General features: G+C 34.3%; 3 protein-coding genes across 3 annotated transcripts; 2 read left to right on the top strand and 1 right to left on the bottom strand.

Annotated features, from left to right (window-relative positions):
• The first annotated feature begins 3,122 nt into the window (after positions 1 to 3,122).
• On the top strand, positions 3,123 to 15,078 carry Lmx1a (LIM homeobox transcription factor 1 alpha). Its single transcript, XM_076409008.1, has 6 exons — positions 3,123 to 3,364; positions 9,966 to 10,173; positions 13,918 to 14,048; positions 14,106 to 14,308; positions 14,369 to 14,657; positions 14,720 to 15,078. Exons 1-6 carry the CDS (start codon positions 3,271 to 3,273, stop codon positions 14,950 to 14,952), a joined length of 1,158 nt encoding a protein of 385 aa, XP_076265123.1. The 5' UTR covers positions 3,123 to 3,270; the 3' UTR covers positions 14,953 to 15,078.
• A 452-nt stretch (positions 15,079 to 15,530) lies between these two features.
• LOC143199186 (U6 snRNA-associated Sm-like protein LSm2) lies at positions 15,531 to 16,190 on the bottom strand. Its single transcript, XM_076409011.1, has 4 exons — positions 16,052 to 16,190; positions 15,929 to 15,996; positions 15,785 to 15,875; positions 15,531 to 15,733 (listed from the first exon to the last, which is right to left on the bottom strand). The coding sequence occupies exons 1-4, from the start codon at positions 16,052 to 16,054 to the stop codon at positions 15,608 to 15,610; spliced, it is 288 nt and encodes a 95-aa protein (XP_076265126.1). The 5' UTR covers positions 16,055 to 16,190; the 3' UTR covers positions 15,531 to 15,607.
• Positions 16,191 to 17,101: 911 nt separating this feature from the next.
• Oseg2 (intraflagellar transport protein Oseg2) lies at positions 17,102 to 24,876 on the top strand. Its single transcript, XM_076409000.1, has 22 exons — positions 17,102 to 17,156; positions 17,225 to 17,494; positions 17,545 to 17,731; positions 17,784 to 18,239; positions 18,294 to 18,517; positions 19,658 to 20,282; positions 20,343 to 20,498; positions 20,554 to 20,773; positions 20,826 to 21,151; positions 21,201 to 21,297; positions 21,358 to 21,538; positions 21,594 to 21,745; positions 21,802 to 21,919; positions 21,977 to 22,125; positions 22,180 to 22,399; positions 22,657 to 22,954; positions 23,010 to 23,319; positions 23,373 to 23,587; positions 23,640 to 23,944; positions 24,012 to 24,213; positions 24,263 to 24,507; positions 24,561 to 24,876. Exons 1-22 carry the CDS (start codon positions 17,118 to 17,120, stop codon positions 24,795 to 24,797), a joined length of 5,232 nt encoding a protein of 1,743 aa, XP_076265115.1. The 5' UTR covers positions 17,102 to 17,117; the 3' UTR covers positions 24,798 to 24,876.
• The last annotated feature ends 269 nt before the right edge of the window (positions 24,877 to 25,145 follow it).

The raw sequence follows: 25,145 nt of genomic DNA, 5'->3' as shown, positions 1-25,145 counted from the left end.
GATACCATTTTTGTAGAAGGATTTGTCCTTTGCTTCAAAATAGGCCTCAGTTTCGGCGATCACCTCTCTGAGATCTGAGAACAGGAATACCGTGGATGAGGCTCACTCAAAATACTATAACTCACAAACTAATGATCCGACAGTTATCAAATTTATACTCGCATCTTTTGAGGGTTATTGCTAAGTAAACAACATATGGATATAATTCTAGTAGCGCCGTTTATGTGTCAGGTCGGGGACTTTTCAATTGATCTGTGATTATTAACGTGTTCTTACATTTGCATTAGTACACAAGCCAGGTTACTTCCACGTTGCTGTCATTTAGCAACAATTATTTAATTTTTTTAAGTCGAAATCTTGGATCACTTCTTATATCCATTTGATTCCAAGGTCATCCTGCAGTTCTTCGTTGGTTACGTAGTGATAAGCATTAGTATTTAATCGTAGAACTTTGTTTTTATTGCGTTGGATTACTAGTTGTTTTGGCGTTTTAGTGCAACCTTATATTTGCATCCCGTAGGTCTAAATTGATAAAGCCAATTGACTGATAAACCAACCTCTTTGATTTTATGTCAAGTTAAGAGTATCTTCCGACTAACCAGTACATTTACTTGACTTTGTGTCTAATCTACCCTACTTTTTTTCTAACATGATTTCCAATTTCCATCGACATCTATATAGAGATATTTAGCTGATTCTGCTTGAGGAATCGGACATGCATCAAGTGATATAATTGGGTATTTGTTATTTCGTTGCAACGCAAAAGTAAAATTAGTAATTTTTAATTAAATTTTTCTATTCTCTCTATAACATTGGCGCGGAAAATGAAAAATATGCATTTTCACCAAGTGACCACTTATACAGCTTTGTTCATTTTACGTGTTAAGTACAAAAAAACTTCGATTTTACAACATTGTCTCTAATTTTTCACAAGTTCAAAATGATGTTTAATATGACGACGTCAGCTGACTCGAAAACTAGAACCAATTTTGATACACCGATTAAAGATGTGACTTAAAGGCATCAAATAACGTTATAAATCTCTCTTATTTGCTCGGGTATAAAAGTTGATCTGATTGGTAAACTTATGTGACACTTTTAAGATTTACAATTAAAAGCTTCACGTACACAGTAATTTTTTTGATAATTACCACTTGAAAATATTTGAAAATTATAAATAATCAAACATAAAAATGCAACCATGTCTTAATAGGATTCAAACCCGCGAATATCGCAAGAGTAAAAGGACTATCCTATCGCTTTCATCATTGCGCCAACTAAACCGGCCAAGGCACAGTAGCGAATAAACGAATAAATAAAGTTTCTTTTTGTATCGAAACTCTAAATGTTTAATAAGTTTATTTAACATATTTTACCAACTCACTGAGTTAAGAATATATGTTATATTGTTACTAATATATGTTACACAGCTACTATCTAAATCAGAAAGTACGGAGAAGATGACTCCTTCGACTTCCAAATAATTAAAACAAAACAGTTCTCACGCGCTAAATTTGTGACTAAATAATAACAAATGTGAAATACACTTACAAAGTATAATTTACATGAGTATATAGTGCATTATTTATATAGTATATGTTATATCATTTTGGCAAATACGTTAATTAATTTTCATTTGATTTTCAGTCATCAAATGGATATACCTATCAAAAATTACCTACATTTGTATAAAATATAAAACGTGCCAAAAACATTACACTATCAGTGCAGTGGAAATTATCTTCATTGATTAATACATCACATATTCTAATTGGAGTTTGACAATAGTGGCCTTTAATTTTAATTAATATTGAACATATTTAGACATAAAATAACTACAGGTGTTATATGGCTCGGTGAATACAGGTAGGACGCAATAAAACTGTGTCGGTTACATTAAGTGACTGTTATTTATTGGCGTTATAAAATATTTAGAAAATACAAATAGATTGAAAGGCAGCGAGGAAGTTTTACCTGAAGAGAACGCTTAAACAATCGATGATGGTAGTCACTGTCGGAATAATCTAAACTAACTTTAAATAATACACCAGACTAATGTCTCCGGATTGCCAGATCTTCGTTATCGTTTATTAGACGTCACTGCTTGCACCCCACACCCATTCAACATGTAGGATAATATTTTCTATAAGCTACTATTCTAAGATGTAAAATTCCACATGCTACATAACCAACAACAATGTCGATTCTTCGTTATAGTATTAATTACACTGACAGGGACACTTTTTGGAAAAACAAAATTGTCGTATTTATCATTTTGCTCGCAATTATTTTATATTTGCTCGTCATACCTTCCCTGGGCACATACAAATATTTCAAACTAAATTTAGCCTATTCAGTTCATCTGTTTTAACAAAACTAACGAACAACAATTTATTTTCTTATATATAGAAGATATTAATAGAAATAATAATTTAGGTTTTAAATAACGTGTAATTCTTTCCAAAAAAAACCTAATTATCCTCATATACCTCAAAAATAAAGTTAAAACAACGAACAAAGCTGTATCATTTTGGAAATATTCTAATGACCAATACAGCATAGAATAACTGGCTTACTTCGGCATTCCACTCGGAATGTCTTCATAAGTTCAGAAAATGTCAGGGCGAGACATGGAACTTCGAGACACAATAACCCCGGTCATATATCGTTTAAACTCCAAAATATATTCATAACCAATGCAAAACCAGTAAATAACACCTCCCTCCACGACCAGAAGAAAAAAGAAAGGAAAAAAGGCGAACTTTCATTACTACGTCGGAATATTATTCCAACACCATATATCCTGGACGTATTACGTCGAACGTTTTGGGATATTCCGATTTTACCGACCAGCTCCCCACGCGCAGTCTCGCGCCGTTCGCAAAGGGGGCGCACCGAGAGCCCCGCCCCATCAAACAATGACGGGCGAGGAGGGGCAGATCGGCGTCGGGGTGGGGCGTGAAACCAACCCCCCGACTCGATGTCACTGACAACCTGTAGGGTAAGGCGACAGTTTCGGTGGCAATCGGTTCGGTTGTGGGTACGTGTCACCGTTTCTTTTCTGAAACCCTTACCGGCTGCCCGCCATCGTCGCCACCAGAACAACAACAAAAAGAAAATATCGACAAGTTCCGACCGCAGGTTCATCCAGAATGTAGTTTTTTGTTTTCTTTTCTGTCGGAGTTCGACACGATATGCGACAGTGATTATTGTTAGTGAACAGATGCAAACTTTGGACCGCTGTTAAGTTCGACCGGTACCCACAAAAACATGTTGGAGTTTTATCCCCACATGAATCTGAATCCGGCCATGTTGCCCGACCACGGCGCCACAATGACTGGTCCAGAATGTAATGGGAGATCAGGTAAACTTCTTTCAACTAAAACACCTAAATTAATCTATTTATTGGCCCGAAAACAACAAGCAACACTAACAACGGTTAACACTTATATATTACATAGTTATTATAGGTTAACCAATTTAAAACTATGGTATTAACATTCTATTATGTTATTTTATATATATCGTTATGTGTAAATTGTTGCCTAAATTTTGTATAATAATATCATCTTTTGACGTTCCCTATAAATATATCTAAAATATAATGTATTATTTAATAAATATTATAATGTTACTACTAATTAAAGATAATTGGACAAATCCAAATTCTATTTCCTTAAACAATTTTCCATACGAAGTATAATTTTTTAAGTATTTTGACTTAGATATGTTGTACAAGTTTACTTTTTCAAATACATATGTTACATTTAAAGCCAATGTTAAATACATTTTTGTTCGAATATTTCTCATATATTTCCTACAACTTTTATTTTTACTTTAGCCAATTATTACAACCTAAAATTTACAAAAATCAATTTAATAATAATAAAAAGTGTGCCAATATTCCAAAGATTTCTAATATTTATATATTAAAATACTATTCTCACCAGACTGGTTAGCGTATTGAACATTTTTAATGTTTCTCTATTTATATTTATTCCTAATATCAATATAGTTGATAATTGAGAAGATTAAACCGATTTCTCTTACAAATGTGAATTCGTTAATTAATAAGAAATTATTTTCAATAATATTATTATTCAATACCGGTTGAATTTGAAAACCGAAAAAAAAGGCAATTGGATAATTATATAACGCCTAAAGGTTTTATAGAAGACTACCAAACATTTCTTTTAATTAATCTTACTAGATACATCATACATTAGATACGCTTAGTACAACATAATTAGAAATTAATTTATTACTGCTGTTCTGTTGTACTTGCATTGGTACACAAGCAAGGGCAGTAAATCTATAAATGACTGATTAACCGCTCTCTTTGATTTTGGATCATAGTTGAGAGTATCTTCCGACTAACCGGTAGTTTGCTTGATTTGAGTCCAATCTGCTCTGCTTTTTGTTTAACATGATGTTTCCAATTTAACCTAACATCGAGATATATCCCGAAGTATTTAGCTGATTCTACTTGAGGAATCGGGCATCCATCAAGTGATATAATTAGGTTTTTGTCAATTCGTCGAAACGCAAAATTAGTATGGACCGATTTGAAGCTGTATTTTCCAGTCTCTAGTCCATTTGTAGATCTTGTTGACTGCTACTTGTACTTTTTCTATAGCCTTAGGCAGATTTTTTTTCCAAGATAACTGTATTGTCAGCAAATATTCCAAGTACTATTTCTTTTGGTTGGTGGGATATCATCAGTATAGAGCAGATACAGGAGTGGTCCCACACTACCATGGAACTCTAGCAAAAATAAGTTTAAGTGTTGAGAGTGTCCCTTCATGCGATACTCTAAATTTTCTTTCGAAAAAATATGATTCCAACAGTCGACAGTAATTCCGCGGTAGCAATTTACTTATTTAAAATGGATGCAATTTAAATGGATTAAAAAGGATAGTCTGTCACAGATTTACTGAAAAATTCGAATCAAATAGCAGTTCAGAAACTGGCTAAACATTTGTATTTACATGTAGTCTAAATATAATCATCCAACATATCGTCCATATAAGATTCCGTGCTATTATTATTTGTTTTTGTTCAACTTTTTAATAATGAATGGGAGACTTAGATTACTCTTAGACATGCACATCCAGCCAAAGTCCGTCGGAACTAATGAAGACATAACAAGTTAAAGCATCAAACTGTTAGTGTTATTACTTTTCGTCATTGAACATAATTTTTCTATTCCGAATTGATATGTTGCCGTCGCATTTAGTAATTATCCGATTTTTGATACCAAAACAAAAAATATCCAATTAGTATTTAACGTTATACGAACATAAATATATATAAAGCGGATGATTTTCTTGATAGCTCCTTCATCGCTGCTACGCCCCTCAAGGTCCCATTCTAAACGTCAGAATGTTACGCGCTCCATTTGGCGTCCATTCTAGCGTGAAGTGGAATGCCTAGCACTCCATGCCTCGTTGGATCTCAAGATATTTGCTCAATGCTTATCCGAAAGTGAAAGCTAATATTGATGTTGGGGGCTAAAATTGGGTATTACAACAGCATTTTTGGCTATTAATGGAAAAAAGCAATCAAATTATCATTCTAAAGATATTCGGATCAAATTTAGTACTTTTATTCATAGGAAGATATAGTTTGGTGAAAATGTGTTTGTTTTTATACATAAAACGCTGTTAACACTTTATAGGGGGTATTATATAAAATTATCTGATTAATAGCAAACTATTTTGTGTTTTTGTTAAGTCAAAGAAAATAAGTTATTGATTTGACGTTATGGACAGTTATTTATTCATGTTTATACCAGTGAAGTCATTATTGCAGGCTTCTTTCAAATCATTAAAAATGTATTTATATAGCAATATTTTGTTATATGTAGATAATTACAGAGTGTCCTAAGAGGATCGGTATCTTTTCTTGAATGTTAAATAACAAGCAGTCTTCATAGAAAAGAAAGGTTCATTATAGGATTACATTTATAGAAGAATGATAACTAATTATGATCAACTAAAGTTTGCAGTTTCTTCGTTTTTTATCTACTGTTAAGACACCAGTATCGTCTTCATTAACTTGGTATCTATAAACCGTCCAATAAAACAACAAATGCTCGTGATCAAATTTTATAACATCAGCACGTCGCACTGTTGTCGCATCAATATATTTGACTTTTGATATACAACGTCTGCGGGTTTCTAACCCTTAATTATTATCATTGTTTGGACATATTTTGCAAACATTTGGCCCACCAGTACCATCTCAATCGAATTTTAAACTGATTCGGTTACATGTTCCACGGCGTCAGGGAGCATTCTATCTTTTTTTAATTAAAATAAAATGAGAAGGAAAAATCCACCCCGAGTTTAAAACAGTTATATAGCAATTAGCTACATAATCCTTCCAATACAGCGCTAATTGTATCTTAATTAAAAAGAGACAGAATGCGTCAGAACATGTAACCCTGTTGTCAAATGTCTACGATATGTTAATGATATAAATTAGTTAGATATAAACCGATAAAGGTTGTAAACCAAAAGTCCAATTTGATATGGAATTGGGACGTGCTAACGTCACAAATGTTGATGATTAAATGTTAGTTTTATTGAATAGACTATATATTCGATGCCATTCATGACATGGATTGGCTGTTTTATTGGAAGGACTATAGCTATTTTTCCGGTTGTGGCAGGCATATCGTTTATGAAACGATCTGTTTTGATGATATCTTGACAAACTAAATTTAAGGAGTAACTAAACATTTGATTTGATGTCAGAACAATTCATATGTTTCAATGCATATATGACATGTTTATATGGGGAAAATTTAGATTTTATCTAAACCACATCACAATAAACTTCACTTCTGACATTCTCTTTATATAGGGTGTTGAGATTTTATTATATTTATTCAGAGAAACTGACACTGTCGACCTGATGATGGATTCAAATTCAATTCAATTCTGATTTTCCGATTCAAAAATCTCTTTTGAAATAATCCAAGAACCGATTCAAATTATATCTTCCTCGTAAGTAGTGAATTACCGTTCAGTCGGAAGAACCAATGTATGATGAATACAGTGGACGGGGTTGGAGTCTTCAATTTAAACATTTTGATATAGACTTTTTTTTGATAGCTTGATTGCACCTTTACCTCTATCATGACAGTCTGAATTCAATGATTGACTCAAACCTATAAGTTTGATAATGTTCAATTCCTCTTCATACGCCTTCCGACAAATTCACGATTCTTAGACCTTTATAATCACCCCGAACAACTTGTTGACTTAAATCTTCAGATTAAAGAAGCAAAAAAAAGTCAAACGACAAAATCTCTGATACAGTAGTAGTGTCTTGTTTTTATGAACGTTATTTTGAATAAAGCTCTTTATTTATATATCTAATAATATTTTAAATCAATAATACCTTCAGATAATATTGCATATTAGATGTCATTTGTATATAGTCGCTATATAAACAAAAAATGAACTGGAATGATTAAGACCTTGAACTGATTAAGAAGCTCGACATTTTTGGATTCACATGAGCTGAACGAAGAAATGAACTTGGTACACACGTGGTACGCCTGTTTTAGCTTATTTTATTATAAAATAGGCTTCCTTTTGTTTGACTCTAAAGATGTTGGCTGTGAGCAAGGCTTTACTAGTTCAGCATGTGCTTCGGAAACATTTTTAGTAGCTTATGATCGAGGTACATGTCGTAAGAATACAGCTAAAGATATGTTTTAATCTTCATAGGCTTTTTTAATGACATTGCTATTCTTTGTACCTAGACAATTGTTGAATTTTTATTCAATTGTGAACCCAAACTGGTATTTTGGTATTAGGTTTTTTTCTCTCTATAATATTCGCTATTACAAGAGTACCTTTGAAGAAATTAACAACAGAGTTTAATTAATAATAATTACAAACACGTCCAATATGATTTTACATAAATAATGCCATTTATTATCAATTCCTCAATGATTTACTGTCAACGAAAAGAAATTAAAAAAGCACCCTGGCCATTTTACTTCCATACCATTAATTAGAACTAAATATTCATGAATTCATCAAGATTTTAAAAGTGCACCCCCAGAAAAGCCACTTTCCGCGATCTATTAGTCGAGAGAAAAAGTTCATTAACATTTAAACCGTGAGAAATCCGCACGATGAGAGTAGTACTTCAACAATTCCGGGTTCTCCAACCGTGAAACTGATTGTGGATCGATGGAAAAAGTGCGGTGGAAGCGAGGAGAACGAAAAAAGAAAAATATTTTGTCAAGTAAAATATATAGCTCAATTTAAGAATCAATTTTGGTTTTCTTGGTCGGACCCTCTGACACTTTTACGTTTTTCGATATTTTATAGAAGCCGGCATGTGTTGCAAACGACTTGGGGAAAAGGATCGAGGAATCGAGAAAATATCCACGCTTATTTTGCACGATTTCATTTACAACTTGTACTATTAGTTCGCTATAGAGCGTTTTATTATTTTACTGTCAATTAGATCATTAAAATATACAACAAATTACATATTTTATTAGAGAAATCCAAACATTCATAAAAATATTCTCAACTAACATTTCTCTATTACAAAAACAAAATATTCTAGAGGATATAAATTTAAACAGAGACAGAATTTATCGGAATTAAATAATTTTCACAATAAAACGAAGTAATTAAATGTAACAATCCCATAGATTAACACACATTTATTTCTTCATAATATAAATAATACAATCACTTTATACTTTGATATATTTGAAAACATGAATGAAAATACATGCATAATAGGAACGGAAAAAATTAATAGACTCCATAAATAGAATTTAAATATTTGCACTTCAGGGATGATTTTTATATGAATATCACAAACCGTTTAAAATACCCCATTCAAAGGCATATCGACAATTTTTCAAGTTACGAATTTAGACGACGGTTAACATGATCAACGGTTACTATGGTAACCTAACTATCAGAAATTAAAACAGAGAAACTAAAAAGCTTAGATTTTCTCTGCGTCCGTCACACTTTAATGGAATATTAGAACTAATTTATAAAGCTTGGATATACATCAAATCATTTTTAATTCGCATGTTATTTGAAATTCTGTTGAATTATATGTGTAGGCACAAAACTTACGAAACTATTATCAACAGTTGCTAATAACTATCATAATGAATTTTAAACCATTTAATTTAAGTTAAATGTTGTACCAGTAGACTACCACTATGGGGGACATTAATAATACAATTATTCGGGTTTTGACTAGCATTTACATGCCCCCTTTTACGTTGTAGTTTAATTTTATTCGGAACAATAAAGGGAAATGAGCGAAACTTATAATCTGGAACAAATACCAAAACAGAGGAAAACATCTAAGTAATTTACATAACCTGCTGATTCTAAATTCCATTCCCATTTAATATTAAGGAACAATTATAGTGCGTATATGCCTCTTGTCTAAAATAGAAAAATAACACAATATATTAATTTTTTTACATATATTTTAAAGTCTCCTTTTACCAACTATGGGTTTATCTGGACTGGGCCTAAAGTTTAACGTGGGCGCCGAACTACGGTAATCAGCATTAAGCCTACCGACTGACGAGTGACCAACTTTAGAAATCATCCCAAAAGACATCCGGTCTTACCCAGCCTGGTTACTGGCGTGACTGGGATCATTTTCCTTGTCGGATTTTACACTCTTGCCTAGAACATTCACAAATTTTAAACAATCACAAACATAAATTTACGACCATGCCTCGGCAGGATTCAAATCCGCGGCTATCGCAACAGTAGGAGGACCGTCCCATCGCCTTTACCACTGCGCCACCAAGCCGGCTAGCATATTAAAGTGAATTAAATAAATTTTTAAACAGCCAGTTTCAATGAAAAAAGTTTCGATCGAAAAAAGTCGCTATACTTATTTTTAAACAGTTTTATAACCTTAAAATTTAACGGTCTTTTCTTTCTTTACAGAAATACCTAACGCTCACTTAATTAAATGTGAGAAGACGTACGAAATGTGTGAGGGCTGTGGACAGAAGATTCACGACAGATACTTGATGAGGGTAGGAGATGCTAGTTGGCACGAACACTGTCTGTGCTGTAGTGTGTGCGGAGTGCTATTGTCGCATTCGTGTTACACAAGGAACATGAAGCTATATTGCAAGGCTGACTACGATAGGTGAGCCCCACTATATTATTTGTTATACTTAGTTAATAATTTGTACAGATTCAGAACGATATATAAATGTATTAATTATTAATTTATGTCGAACACAGAAAGGTAATAATAGAATTTACTGTGCATAATTTATAGCAATTTTAGTGTTATATTAATTAAAATGTAGAATTAATCTTTGCCGGTTGCAGTTGAAATATTGTATTATAATTTAAACATTATAAATATGTAATAAATGTGTAATTTTATCAAAATTTATAAAATTGGGGCCGATAGGATATCATTAATATGTAATTAAATATTATATATATATATATATATATATATATATATATATATATATATAATATAAAAACACTATAGTATTAACAACAGTAAAACAGTAGAGTATTAAATATTGCTGTATTTACAATTTCATGTTTAAAAACTTTCTTCTTCTTGTTTAATTGTTTTTTTTTTTTTTTTAATATGTAAAACAAAGTCCGGTTTATTCGAACACTTATAATTCGAGAATGGCTGGAGAGATTTTCATGGTTTTTGATTTCTTGGATTTTTCTCCGGTCCAAACAGAAGAATAACCATTAAAACATTGAAAAATTGACGAAAGAATAAAAGAAAAGAAAAAAACATTTTCCCATACAAAAGGTTTCGTATCTGTCAAATATTTATGTTCATGCCGTCGATACCGCAAACCCTCCCCGCAAATTAAAGAACATGTTTAAATAAAGGAATAGTATAGTGTTAGATGAAAAAGGATTGAGATATTTATTGGTTCTCAAATATATGTGTACAAATGATGATTAAAAAAACAATAAATGCCAAAATCGATGAAGATCGAACATGACAATCGCTGAAGCAATTATTTCTGCATTTCCAAGTCAGATACGTGCATTATTTGCTAACATCATTTCTACAAGCTTCCCATCTAATCCACATGACCTATGGAACAAATACAAAGATAACATGTCAATACAAAAAAACTTTCTACATCGAATTCGTGTCAGTTCAAGGAATCCTGATATTGTGGCGAATGAAGAGATTCATAACCAGGCTTTGCTCTTGATCGAAGATATTTGATACCTCATGTGTGGACTTTCTTAGTTAGATTAGGAATTCCAGCAGCGCCATATTGGGGAGTGAATGACGCATTTAATAGAGAATCGGAAGGTGAATGTGAATATGATCGACATAAATTAGACCAATTAGTTGAACCGACACCAATACACCCCTGTTGAACCCAAGACAAAAGGAAGTCTATGATACATTAATTAATGCAATTGATGATTGAAATGGTGGTTTATTCTTTCTGGGTGCCCCTGGTGGAACTGGAAAGACATTCCCCATTCCATTGATGTTGGCCACTGTTCGTGCGAGATCAGAAATTGCGGTAGCAATTTCTGCTTCCGGAATAGCAGCCACGTTGTTAGAAGGATGCCGTACGACTCATTCAACGTTAAAATTGTTATTAAATTTTCAAACTACTGAACAATTGACATGTTACATTGCAAAACACTCTGCATTAGCAAACATTTTAGTAGCCTCATAAATCATCTGGAACGAATGCACAATGGCGCACAAACGTGCATTGAAAACTGTTGATCAAACCTTAAAAGATCTGCACAATGACTCGAAAATTTTTGATGGCGCAATTATTTTACTAACAGGTAAATTGAAAAGTCCTCGGCTTGACACATGACAATGACAACAAAACACCCTAGAATTATATCCATATGTTTTTTAGTTAGGCCTAACCCTCAAAAGTTGCGTGTATAAATTTGACAGCTGTCGGATCATTAGTTTGTGAATTATAGCATTTTGAGTGAAGCAACTTTTGTTATTGTGATAAAATTGGATAAAAAGAAATTTCGAGTGTTGATAAAATATTGCTTTTTGAATTGAAAAATACAGTTGAAGCAAAAACTTGGCTTGATGCCGAGTTTTTGGGCACTCCCCAGGAAAATTAACCATCAAGGATTGGTATACCAAGTTTAGACGTCGTGAAACGAGCACCGAAGACGGTAAACGAAGTGGACGCCCAAAAGAGGTTGTTACCAACGAAAACATTTAAAAAATCCACAAAATGATTTTTAATGAGCGTAAATTGAAATTAAATGAAATAGCAGACACTCTAAGGATTTCAACTGAACGTATACATCATATCATTCATGAATATTCGGGTATGAGGAATCTCTGTGCCGCGAAAGTGGGTGCCGCGCTCACTTTTGACCAAAAACAACGACGAATTGATGATTCGGAACAGTGTTTGAATATGATCAAGCGTAATAAACCCGAGTTTTTGCCTCGACATGTGATAATGGATGAAACATGGCTCCATCATTTTACTCTGAAGTCCAATCGACAGTCATCCGAGTGGACTGCACACGATGACTCCGCTCCAAAGCGTGGGAAAACGCAACAGTCGGCTGGCAAGGTTATGGAGTCTGTATTTTGGGATGTGTATGGAATCATATTCATTGATTACCTTAAAAAAGGAAGGACCATCAACAGCGACTATTACATAGCGTTATTGGACCGTTTGAAAGACAAAATCATTTGATTTTGTCTTTTGATTGAACATTTGAAGAAAAAGAAAGTGCTGCTTCACTAAGACAATGCACCGTATCATAAGTCAGTGAAAACGATGGCAAAATCCATGAATTGGGTTTGAATTGCTTCCTCATCCACCGTATTCCCCAGATCTGGCCCCCAGCGACTATTTCTTGTTCTCAAATCTCAAAAGAATGCTCACTGGGAAGACATTTTCGTCGAATAAAAAGGCGATCGCCAAAATTGAGGCCTATTTTGAAGCAAGGGACAAATCGTATTTCAAAAATGGTATCAAAAAGTTGGAGAGTCGCTATAATCAGTGTATTGTGTTGAGTAAAAAAAAAATAATTTTACCAAAAAAATGTGTTTTACTATGGTAGGCCGGGGACTTATCAATAGACCTGTTGGTTGATTTTTCTACTTTAATATCTTTTTGTGTTATTATCTTAATGAAGTACTGAACTTAATATTTATTTTATATTCATTGTATTACTTCCATACCGTAAATCATAAATTTAGTTCAGGTAATAAGTAATACGACATTCATTGGCTGTTAGGCGGTGGGAAGTTCGTCGGATCAGCAAGTTTTAAAATATATATTATAAAAATACAGTGTCTCTTCATTTGCATTCCTGCTTTTTTCATCCCCATGCAAAACTTCTTCAAGAAGATAGCGCCAACAAAAAATACACAAATTTTTTCCGGTAGATATGTTCCCCCTCAAAACCCCCAGACTTTCAATATTCCCCTCCTCTCCCCCCGTCGTCTCACACCTCTGTGTCGTGAAGGCGGAGGTAAAAAATTCTTATTAAAATAGGCCCGTGGTGATGCCAGCACGTCTCCGTTAAATATTCCCTTTTCGGGGGCGCTTTGAAAAGGCGCCGAGACGCCTCCAATATGAGATTCGCGAGGCGTCGCGCCATTTAATAAAAGCGGCATCTCTTTGTTGTCGACGACGATGGGGCGTCCCATTCTTTCCGTGGGCATTATGCGGCGCCCAGGAGCCCGCACCGCTTCCTACGTATTCCAAATTAAATTTAAAACTTGTTCCTATGCCCTTACGATAATCCCACAAGCTGCACTTTCTCAGAAGCCGAATCCGCTGCTTTTCTTTTTCTTTATTTGCTTAAATTAATTTAATCGCAAGTTTGATGAATAAATAAGACAATTTATTAATTATTTATTCAATATTTTTTGCAGAATATTCGGTGTTAAATGTTCACGATGCGGTGACCGATTACTACCTCACGAGATGGTAATGCGAGCTCAACAACACGTCTATCACCTCCCATGTTTCATTTGCGTGGTGTGTTGCCAACCTCTACAAAAAGGTAATAAACCCATAACTAATATTAATCAAAAAACTACAACTACAACTTTTTTCTCAGGAGAACAATTCGTTCTAAGAGCCGGTCAGTTATTTTGCCGACAAGACTTCGAAAAGGAACTGTACCTGATGCAGCAAACGCACAGCGGCGACGAAGATCTCCTCGACGAGAACAGCCGACCGAGAGACGGTAGAAGAGGTCCGAAACGACCTCGAACAATATTAACATCAGCCCAAAGAAGGCAATTTAAAGCTTCTTTCGAGGTAAATCTACCACCCACCACTCAACTGTAGAAATCGTTCTAAAATCCGTTTCATTTTCAGGTCAGCCCGAAGCCTTGTAGGAAAGTGCGAGAAGCTCTAGCAAAGGAAACTGGTCTCAGTGTAAGGGTGGTTCAAGTTTGGTTCCAGAATCAGCGAGCAAAAATGAAGAAGATCCAGAGGAAGCAGAAGCAGGAGGACGGAAAGTCGCCGAACGATAAAGAAAAGAACGACAAGGACGATAAAAACATCAAACAGGAATCAAGTCCTGCCAGCAGCGAATTTGGTTTAGGAATGGGTTATAGCTCTTCAGGACAGCCACTCAATCCAAACATGCCATATTCCCCTGATGGTAAATATATTTTAATATTATTACAACCAATCAAAAAATACATATAATTTTTTAATTCACAGATAATTATCCAGCCCATTCAGGAGAATCCTTCTGCAGTTCAGACATATCTTTAGATGATAGTACAAATTTCGATCATTTAGATGAAGGCACTTCTGACACCTTGTCCCTGCAAAATCTAGAACTACAATCACATTCCCGTCATGGTGATAGTACCCCGTCTACCGGAAGTGTAGCAAACCCAATAGATAAACTCTACCTCATGCAAAACTCGTACTTTAATAGTGAGCAGTAGAAATAAACGAACATACTTTAAATAAGATCCCATATTGTTAATAGTTTCTGTTGATTTTTGGTAAATGTTTATACTTTCCTTCTAGTATTTTTTTATGTATTACTTTATTTTTAAATATTTTTATTTATACTATTACAGTTTTGTTAATTTATTTACATTTTTCTTTATTTATATGAAGTTGCTATTTCTAATAGCAACAGAGATGTTAATAAACCGCTTTTGTTCTTTTTTTCTGTATAATAGTTTATTTTTTAATTACAGTTTAATGTAAATAGCATTAGTATTTATATTTATGTATTTTTAGATAAAATATTAATCTCGAGTCGAATTAATAATTGTGATGGAAATAATATTATGCCAAAATATAGTGTTTAATATTTGCCTAGATTTTATTATGTATATTTTAAATAAAATAATATAAAACTGACATACACCACTTTTTATTTACTAAAATAATCCACTAACCCATACTTCAATAGTAAATAAATCTTTTAATTGGTAAATTTATTTAGAAATAAAATATTACCTCAGTTTACAAAAAAAAAAAGAATCCGTCAAATAATCAAAATTTTATAAACCTAACTCACATGTGTTTTAATGTTGTAAAATATTTTATAATAATATGTTTAATAAATTATTTTTAAAATTAAAGCTGTTATCGTGTTGGTACTGAGGCCTCTTTACGTGCAGAATCTTGTAATAATTGCGTATCTACTTCATCTGCCGGTAACTGAACATACCTTACAACTGAACCTCTGATAAAACAATTCTTGACTGAAAGCTGAAAAAAAAATATTAGTTTTTCTAATGTAAATAACAAAATTTATATTACCATGTGTGGATATTTTTCTGTGTCAGTGACACTTATATCAGTTAACTTGATATTTAAATACTGATCAACAGAATGTAGTGTACCGCATATACTAAAAAATTAGATATTTTAAATTTTAATTTCAAACAACCACTCATAACTAACCTTAAATCATTTTTCAATTCAACCACTACATCTTTCCCGACAAGGGATTTGAAAAAAGAGTAGAAGAGCTAAAAAACAAATAATACAAATATAACTTATAAAACAAATAATGTAGTAAAATACCATCTTTAATTAAAATAAAGCACCCAATTTTAAAATTAATGTATCTAAGAATGTAAACCAAAGTTACTGTCAGAAATATCTACAGTTGTAGTTCAATTAAACCATACAAAATTAAATTTTTAAAAATATTGATTTAATAACTTAATTTAATTAATTTTGAAGTTTAAGTATTTACTCAACATAATTTATAAATTATATGCGATTCATAGAATATAATTACATTATAACTTCTATCGTTTAACATAACATATTTGAACTACTTTGAGGTCAGAGATTTTATTATGGCTAATATTATCGAAAGATCTCGATATACAATGTTTGCAATTGAAAGTATTAATGAGACAGAACAAGGTTTTTTTTAATATTTAATAAAATTCAACATATAATTAAAGTATATCGATTTTACCCAACATAACCCTCTTACAATAACGTAACCAATCATAAGTGCCGAAAACGTAAACAGCTAAAATTTCCTGTCATTTGCTGACGTTGCTCTAGTCTCCTAATTATAGAAAAGCCGGATTTTTGTAAACACCAATTGCATTATGGTAAGAAAATTAATTCAGCATTAATAAATTTATAAATAAAATAAATTTCAGGCCGATTCAGCAAAACTAATTAGGTATATTTCACCAGTAAATCCAAGCGTTTTTCCACATTTAACCCTAGTCCTATTGGGTATCGGAATTTTTTTCACCGCCTGGTTTTTCGTTTATGAAGTAACAAGTACCAAGCAAACGAGAAGTCTTAAAAAAGAATTAGCCACGGCTTTAGTAGCTTCAATATTTTCAGGGTTTGGAATTGTATTTTTGTTACTCACCGTAGGAATATACGTTTGATATAAAAACCCATTTAAATATTGAAATGTACACAGTATATTTAAGGCTTATTTTGCATTTACATGAAACAAAATACTATTAGGTTTAAGATTGTAATAATATTTTTAATATATTTGTTTTAAACAGATTGTGTTTTATTATAATAGTGATATGTTGAGCTTGAACTTTGTTTCTATAGTAACCAAAGTTACTACAACCATAACAAAGAAAAAGTAGTTACTGTAAACATGCAGTTGAAGTATCTGCAGACTATTCTTGAAGCTCAGGTAAAAATACCTTACTTTTAGAGCTTCATGCGTCATAATTTGAAGTAATCATATGGATACATTTCTAGGAGACTGACTATAAAATAGTCAGTCTTTGTTGGTCACCAAATAATCAAAAGTTAGCTGTAGCCACTACCGACAGACAAGTACTTCTTTTTGACGAAGAGGGCAAGAAACGCGATAAGTTTTCCACAAAGCCCTCTGATCCAGAAGCTGGAAAGAAATCTTATGTAATTTCTGATGTTGGTTTTAGTCCTGATTCAACGAAAATAGCGGTTGCTCAAAGTGATTGTATTGTTTATGTTTATAAGATTGGTGAAAAGTGGGGAGATAAAAAGGTAGATTTTCAGCCATTTCTTAATTAAAAAAAAAACCGAACACGTTTCAGGCAATTTGCAACAAATTTCCCCAGCCATCTCCAGTAACTTGTTTGATATGGCTCTTAGCTGGTCCAATAATTTGTGGATTGCAGGATGGAAAAGTGAGAGCGCTTCAAATTAAATCAAACAAATCTCAAAGTCTTTTTGCCTCTGATAGCCTTGTGGTTTCTTTAGCTCCTAATTCGAGAGGAACAGGTATCTCTTATAAATTCATATTATATGAATGTATTTTTACAAAAAATTGTAGGGTTTTTATCAGGTCATATTGATGGCAACATAATTCGTTTTTTCGTGGTACACGATTCGGGTGGCGAAGATGAAACTCAGGGACGTGCAGCATTACATCCTGTCCCCCCATTCGCCCTGGCCTGGCCTCAAGGGCATATCTTCGCAGGTGGTTGCGACAAAAGGATTTGCGTATACAACAATACCGGGAAAACCGTAAAGACATTTGATTACAGTAAGGATAATGAAGAACACGATTTTGTGGGAGCTATTTGTAGTCCTAGCGGACAAGCTGTCACCGTTGGTAGTTTCGATCGATTGCGTACCTTTATTTGGAACACCAGAAAATCCGTTTGGGAAGAGACCCCTCCGAAGATCATCAAAAACTTCTATACCGTTACCGCCCTGTCTTGGAAAAGGGACGGTTCAAAAGTAACCTGCGGTGGGTTATGTGGTGCTGTTATGGTATTCGAATCAGGTGAAATTTCCGAACTTTTACGTTTTACAGCACTTAATTAGCGAGATATTTTAGTTCTCAAACGTACCGTATGGAAAGACAAGTTTGAAATAACTTATGTGGGTCCCAGTCAGGTTTTAGTTAAACCTCTGGATACCAATGAAAGGGGAGTTATCTTGCGATCACAACATGGCGGCGAGATTGATGATGTTAAAATAATGGGACGAGATTGTTATCTGGTGGCTAAAACAAGGGAAACGCTATTGGTTGCTGACTTACAACGGAATCTATTAAGCGAGGTAAAGTGTTGACATATTAAATCCACCAATTTGTCACGAATAGTTTATACAATAGCCGTAAGTGCGCATTGGTACATACTAGACTTCGTTTATATTAATTATTGTACATTATATTCGGTTTGATCAGTCCCACATTAAGCCAACGCGCGGGGCCTGTAGCATATTCTGTCAAGAAGCCCTTGGTTTACTTTAGTTTCTCATACGGTATTAAATAAAACAAAACTGCTACAAATAAACTTTTCTGGATTTAATATGGGAAAATTTAGAGATAACACTATCGATATCGATTTCTTTAAGGAAATAATGTTCTATATTCGTCAAAGTGAGATTATTAAGACGTTCTTGGCCCATCATGTACCTTAACTCATTTTTAATACGTTTTTAATTCGACTTATTGTCGTGACTTATTCGTCGGACACCAATGGCCTCCCGCTACTTTACTCGTCGTGGACGTCTGTGTATCCTTCGGAGGACTCCCTGTATCATTTGCGGACGTGTTTGACGCTGATGTAAGCTTTGCCATAAACTTCTTCCAACTGTCTATGAATTTCAATAGGTTTGAGCTTCTTCGCGTTTAAAAATCGAATCACTGAATGGATTTCACATCTGGCGGTGACGGCGATAGCGAGCTCCGGGGTACACGGCGAGTGTACAGCGTTGGGAACCTTATTTTTTGCTTGCCTCGCGTACACATATATATCAACTCAGCTCTCCATTTAATGTAGAGATAATGAGTCCGTTCGTCCAACATGTCAAAGTGACAGGTATTGATTTTAAATTAATATTATAAATTATTACCAAGAAATTCCGCTCAGTAGTATTATATCGATGACAAATAGATGAAACTTTGTAAGTACGTATTTATAGGTTACAACTGTGTATTATTATTTAATCATTGTTTACAAAGCCGTCTGCTTTTAGGCTGGATTTCGTATTTTTTCCAATTATGTTTGCAATTTGTTTATGCTGATTGTGTAGGTTTTCAATTTTATCCCAAGTCTTTTAGGCAACCCTCAAAGGGATTTGATCTTTGTTCATTGTCTTTATTTTGATTTAGTTGTGTATGGGTTAGGCCCTAAAATCCCAGATCACTTTTACAGCCTCATTTTTTTATTTGTAATACCACCGCCGGTGTTTTAGGTCCCATGGAACAATCCTGAGCGAAATGAAAAATTTTATTTTGAAAATCCCAACGTCTGTCTTGTGTTTAACGCTGGCGAGCTGACCTTGATTGAATACGGCGACAATGACATTCTCTGCTCGGTCCGTACGGAATTTGCTAATCCGCATCTCATCAGTGTGCGTCTAAACGAGAGAAACCAGTCGGGAGATAATAAAAAGTTGGCATATCTCCTCGATTTAAAGACCATCGTAGTCATGGACCTTATGTCAGGGGTCGTTATGTGTCAGATCAGCCATGATTCTAAGATCGACTGGCTTGAACTAAACGAAACGGCCGAAAAGATGCTATTCAGAGATAAGAAGCAACGGTTGCTGTTGGTGGACATTGCTAGTCAGCTAAAACAGACTATATACACCGATGTTACGTTCGTCCAATGGGTTGAGAGCAGTGACGTAGCCGTAGCTCAGTCCGGAAACAATTTAGCTATCTGGTATAACATTGAATTGCCTGAGAACCCCACCATTATGACGGTACGAGGTGAAGTCACGGACGTGATTAGGAATAATGGAAAAACCGAAGCTATTTGCGTCGAAGGAAATCACACCTTTAACGTGGAACTGGATGAAGGGCTAGTGGAATTTGGTAAGTTATTTTTTCATGCGATCAAAGAAGTTAAAGTAAGCAAAACAATACTGCCATCAGGTACTGCTATCAACGATAACGATTACAGCAGGGCTATTTTATTCTTGGAGAGTATGGGGCGGTCCAGTGAAGCAGAAGCTATGTGGCATACACTGCTGGTTATTGCCATGAAGCAACATAACTTGTTATTAGCCGAAAGATGTTTTTCAGCTTTAGGTGATTGTCTTATATAGAATTTAATTCCAAATTTAATCATTTTTTTAAATTTTAGGTGATATCTCATCAGCCTATTTTCTTCAGGAGACAACACGTATTGGCCAGGAACTAGCCAAACAGAACGACAACTCTTCTAATTCTCCTCAGATTTGGGCAAGATTATCTATTTTATATGGTGATTTAAATACTGCAGAAAATATATATTTGGAACAAGGAAATTTGGAGAACGCTCTGGATATGTATAAAAAATTACATAAATGGGATGACGCCTTGAGGTAACTAAAAACAATATAAAATTATATGACTAATTTTTCATACTTTTCATAGATTAGCTGAACAGAGAGGATACGAACATATTGACGAGCTAAAAAAGGAACATATGACCATGTTGATGAATTCTGGTCAATACGAAAAGGTGGGACAAGTTTTGGAGAAAGATGGAAAATGCGAAGAAGCTCTCAACATGTACATGAAGTCCAATAAACTACTGAGAATTCCACAGCTATTAAACCAAAACCCCCAACTGCTCAATGACCACGCGCTCATAGCGGGTGTTTTGAAAAATCTTCTCAGACAAGAACTATTTGAAGCTGCGGCTGATCTTTATGAAAAACTCGATAAAAGCGATCTGGCCATGGAGTGCTACAGGAAAGGTAGTTATTTTTATTACGTTATGTTTATTTATTACGTTATCCTGTTTAGGCAAAGTTTGGAGCAAAGCGGTTGAATTGGCCAGAAAGGTCAGCCCTGATCAAGTTGTTCATCTGGAAGAAGAGTGGGGAGATAGTTTGGTCGAAAAGTCAGTACAATATCTTTTAAATAATTACAGTAATTTAAAGCTTTGTAAATTTGTTTGAAGCAAGCAAATGGACGCTGCCATCAGTCATTACATCGAAGCTGGAGCTACAATCAAAGCTTTAGACTCCGCGATAGCAGCTAAACAATTCAAAAAAGCTGTTCATATAATAAAAGTAATCGATGATGCAGATACAGTAAGGAAATATTATGAAATAATAGCCAGCTACTTTGCTGGGATTAAAGCAAGTATAACAATACTTTTCTCAATCCAAATAAATAAATAACTAATTGCTGCAGGACTATTCCACTGCAGAGAAGCTATATACAGCCTGTGGAATGTATAAGGAAGCTGTAGATATGTATAATGAAGTTGGCCAGTGGGAAAAAGCTCACAGTATAGCGTTGAAATATCTTGAGCAAGATGAAGTATCGGATATGTATATAGCCAGGTATTTTTGGTACAAATAACTAAAAATAATGATATAGTTTTGATATATGTTAACAGAGCTGAGCAATTAGAAGAAGGTGGAAAGTTTAGAGAGGCGGAAAAACTATATTTATCAGTTAATTCTCCAGATTTGGCGATAGCCATGTATAAGAGAATCGAACAATATGATCACATGGTAACTTGTGAGCTATATAGATATCATTTGTCAATATTTTACCCTCCAATTTCCTAGATAAGATTGGTGGAGAAATATCACCCAAATTTATTACAAACTACTCATTTGCATTTAGGACAGCAACTAGAAAGTCAGGGTAAGCACAGAGCTGCTGAAATTCATTTTCTTGCTTGTGGGGAATGGAAAGCTGCGATGAACATGTATAGGTAAATGTGGTATCTATTCCATTTTTGTCTGTATATTGATAATATATTTTGTAGAACACTAGGTATGTGGGAAGAAGCTTATAGAGTCGCGAAGCAAAATGGAGGGTCTACTGCCGCCAATCAAGTAGCGTTCCTCTGGGCCAGGACTTTACCTATTGATTCTGCAATTAAACTTTTGAATAAATATGGTATATTAGAGTCCTGCATCAACTATGCGTGTGAAACATATCAATTTGATTTTGCATTTCAACTATGTAAGGAACTAACAACAAAGGTAATTTTTTTGCTGTTTGAGATTAATCGGATAGAAATATGATATGAAAAAAATGGTATCATCAAAAGGTGTGATTCTTTTGAGCTTGAATCCTACTCCAATGTTATCCAGGAATTACAATTCTTTGGTATTAAAGTGAGGGTGGAAACTATCCAGTTCGGTTTTAGAATTTTTGCATTCACTGATGGACAAATTATGTTCAAGTTCAACTTCTTTTGATTGTATAATTATTTTAAATGCGTAATTTACTTTTATAGGTCCCAGAAGTTCACTATAAATATGCCATGGCTCTGGAAGACGATGGGAAATTTTCCGAAGCAGAAGCCGAATTCGTTCTGGCTGATAAACCGAAAGAAGCTGTTTTAATGTACGTCCATGCCCAGAACTGGATCGCTGCCCTTCGCGTGGCAGAAACCCACGAACCGGCCACGGTTCCGGAGGTTTTACAAGCACAGGCAGCTCAGTGTTTTAAAGACAAGCAGTTCAATGAATTTGAAGTTCTTCTGCTGAGAGCTCAAATGCCGGAACTGATCGTTCAGCGTTACAAGTCTGCGGGTAAAAATATAACCGATCAAGTTATTTTATTTTATTGAACGTTAATGTGTTGTAGAAATGTGGATTGACGCCCTCCGAGTGTGTAAAGATTATTTACCACATCTCTATCCAAATCTACAGTCAGAATATAGCAGTTCTCATCATAATAAAACTACCGACTTAAATATTGAAACGTTGCTGTCCAGAGCAAACGAATGGGCTCTGGCTGGTCAACACAAGCAAGCCATAGAGTGTTTACTGCAGGTTAACACTTCGATTACCGAACCATCGATAGTAAAAAGGGCTTTGTTGAGGGCAGCGGATATGGTAAATAAGTTTTTATTTGGACAAGAAGCTCAGGATATTATTAACGTTCTTTCGCCAAGGTATAATTTATTATTTTCCATATTTCTGTTATATAATTCAATTTTCATTCAAGATTAATTGAAATGGGTGAACATAGCGTAGCTGCTCAGTTATATATTAGTATGGAGCAGATGAAAGAAGCCATCGATGCTTTTATAGCAGCGGAAGACTGGAGCAAAGCACGAAAGGTAGCTAAGGAGCTGGATTCAGCATACGAGAGTTATGTGGAAAGCAAGTATAAAGACAGGTTATTGAAAAAGGGAGATGTTGAACAATTGGCGGATGTTGGTTAGTTGTTCGTATAATAACTAGAGCAAGAAAAATAAGTATGTGTTTCTAGATATAATTGGAGCATTAGATCTTCTAGCGGAGCAAGGCCAGTGGGCCAGATGTATTGAAAAAGCTAAAGCCCACAATACAGCTCCTATTTTGCACAAATATGTCGCTCTTTATGCAGCCAAGTTATTGAAAGATGGTTTTATAGTAGAAGCTCTTACTTTATACTCTACCCACGGAGCGCCAGCGATGCCTCAGAACTTCAATATCTACAATCATATTGCCACTGAACTATTTGCATCTCCAGATTTGTCTGAACCAGACTCTTATGGTGTTTGGGCTCAACTTAGGCAGATGCTATTGGAAATTGTATGTGTGAATTAGGAATAATTTACCTAAATACTATTTTCATAATTGTCTTATTTTATATATTCAGAATGAAGGTTTAGAAGTGGCTCCGAATATCAATTTAGAAACCAAATTACATTTTAAGAATCTTTTACTCATTGCCCACTATTACGCCCTGAGATGTACTTGTCGACAGACTTCTTCTCTAAAAGCCATTGGAGTCAAAATTAGTACAGCTTTGCTGAGATATACGGACATAATACCAGCAGATAAAGCCTATTATGAAGCGGGTAAGGTGCAGAATTTACTCGTGAAAATTCAATAACAAGTTGTTTTTAGGAAAAGATCTAAAAGATGAGGGACGATTATCTGAAGCTTTCGTGTTCTTAAACCATTATCTGGATTTGTGCGAAGCTATCGAAGATGGCGAGGGGCAGCTGGTAGACCACTCCGATCTCGTTCAAACTGATTTTCCGTCGAATATACCGGTGCCATCGCGGTTATATCTGGCAGATGATCCCAAAGAGCATGATAACATCCGGGAATGGGTTCTAGCAGTCAGTATGGACCAAAAAATCGAGCAGGTTGTGATGTTGTGGTAATGTTTGTTAATATACTGGACATAAACTGTTTATAGGTACTCCCACTTGATGACCGCCAGTTGTTCGAAAGTTCTTTGCAGACCGGAGAGTTGCCCTGCTTAGTCACGGGTTATCCCATCAAAAAACTGGCCGTTTCTTTCTCCAAGTCCAGTTTTCAAGCAGGCAAAGAAGCTTGGGCGAAGCTGAATATGGGTTCGAAACTATCACCCGATTCTAATATCCCCAGTGTTTTAACATTTATTAATAAATGGTGTGGTACTCCTAGTAATTAATCTTGTAATACACTGTAGTAGAATCACATAATAAAAATAATATACAATTACAATAAATATATATATATATATATACCAAGTTGGTTCAATTAGTTTTGATCTTTGATAAAAACATATAATCTGAACTCATATAATCTGAAACTGATTAAAAGTTTGAACAATTACGACAAAAAAGGCAGGGAAATAAAACCATATTCATTGTATCTACTCAACAATGTATTAACAGTTGGTTTTTGATGTAAAACTTAATTCAAAAACAAAAGAAAGAAATCCTTTTATTACTCTTACAGTCCATAATATATTCGCAAATACAGAATAAAGGAGAAAAAAAAGCAATCCAGAACTACC

This window comes from Rhynchophorus ferrugineus, unplaced genomic scaffold, assembly GCF_030347505.1.
Source record: "Rhynchophorus ferrugineus isolate W39M unplaced genomic scaffold, kcgeb_rfMv2 rfM6, whole genome shotgun sequence".
NCBI lineage: Eukaryota > Metazoa > Arthropoda > Insecta > Coleoptera > Curculionidae > Rhynchophorus > Rhynchophorus ferrugineus.
Note: the sequence above shows the minus strand (reverse complement) of the source record. Positions and strands in the feature narration are given on the sequence as shown.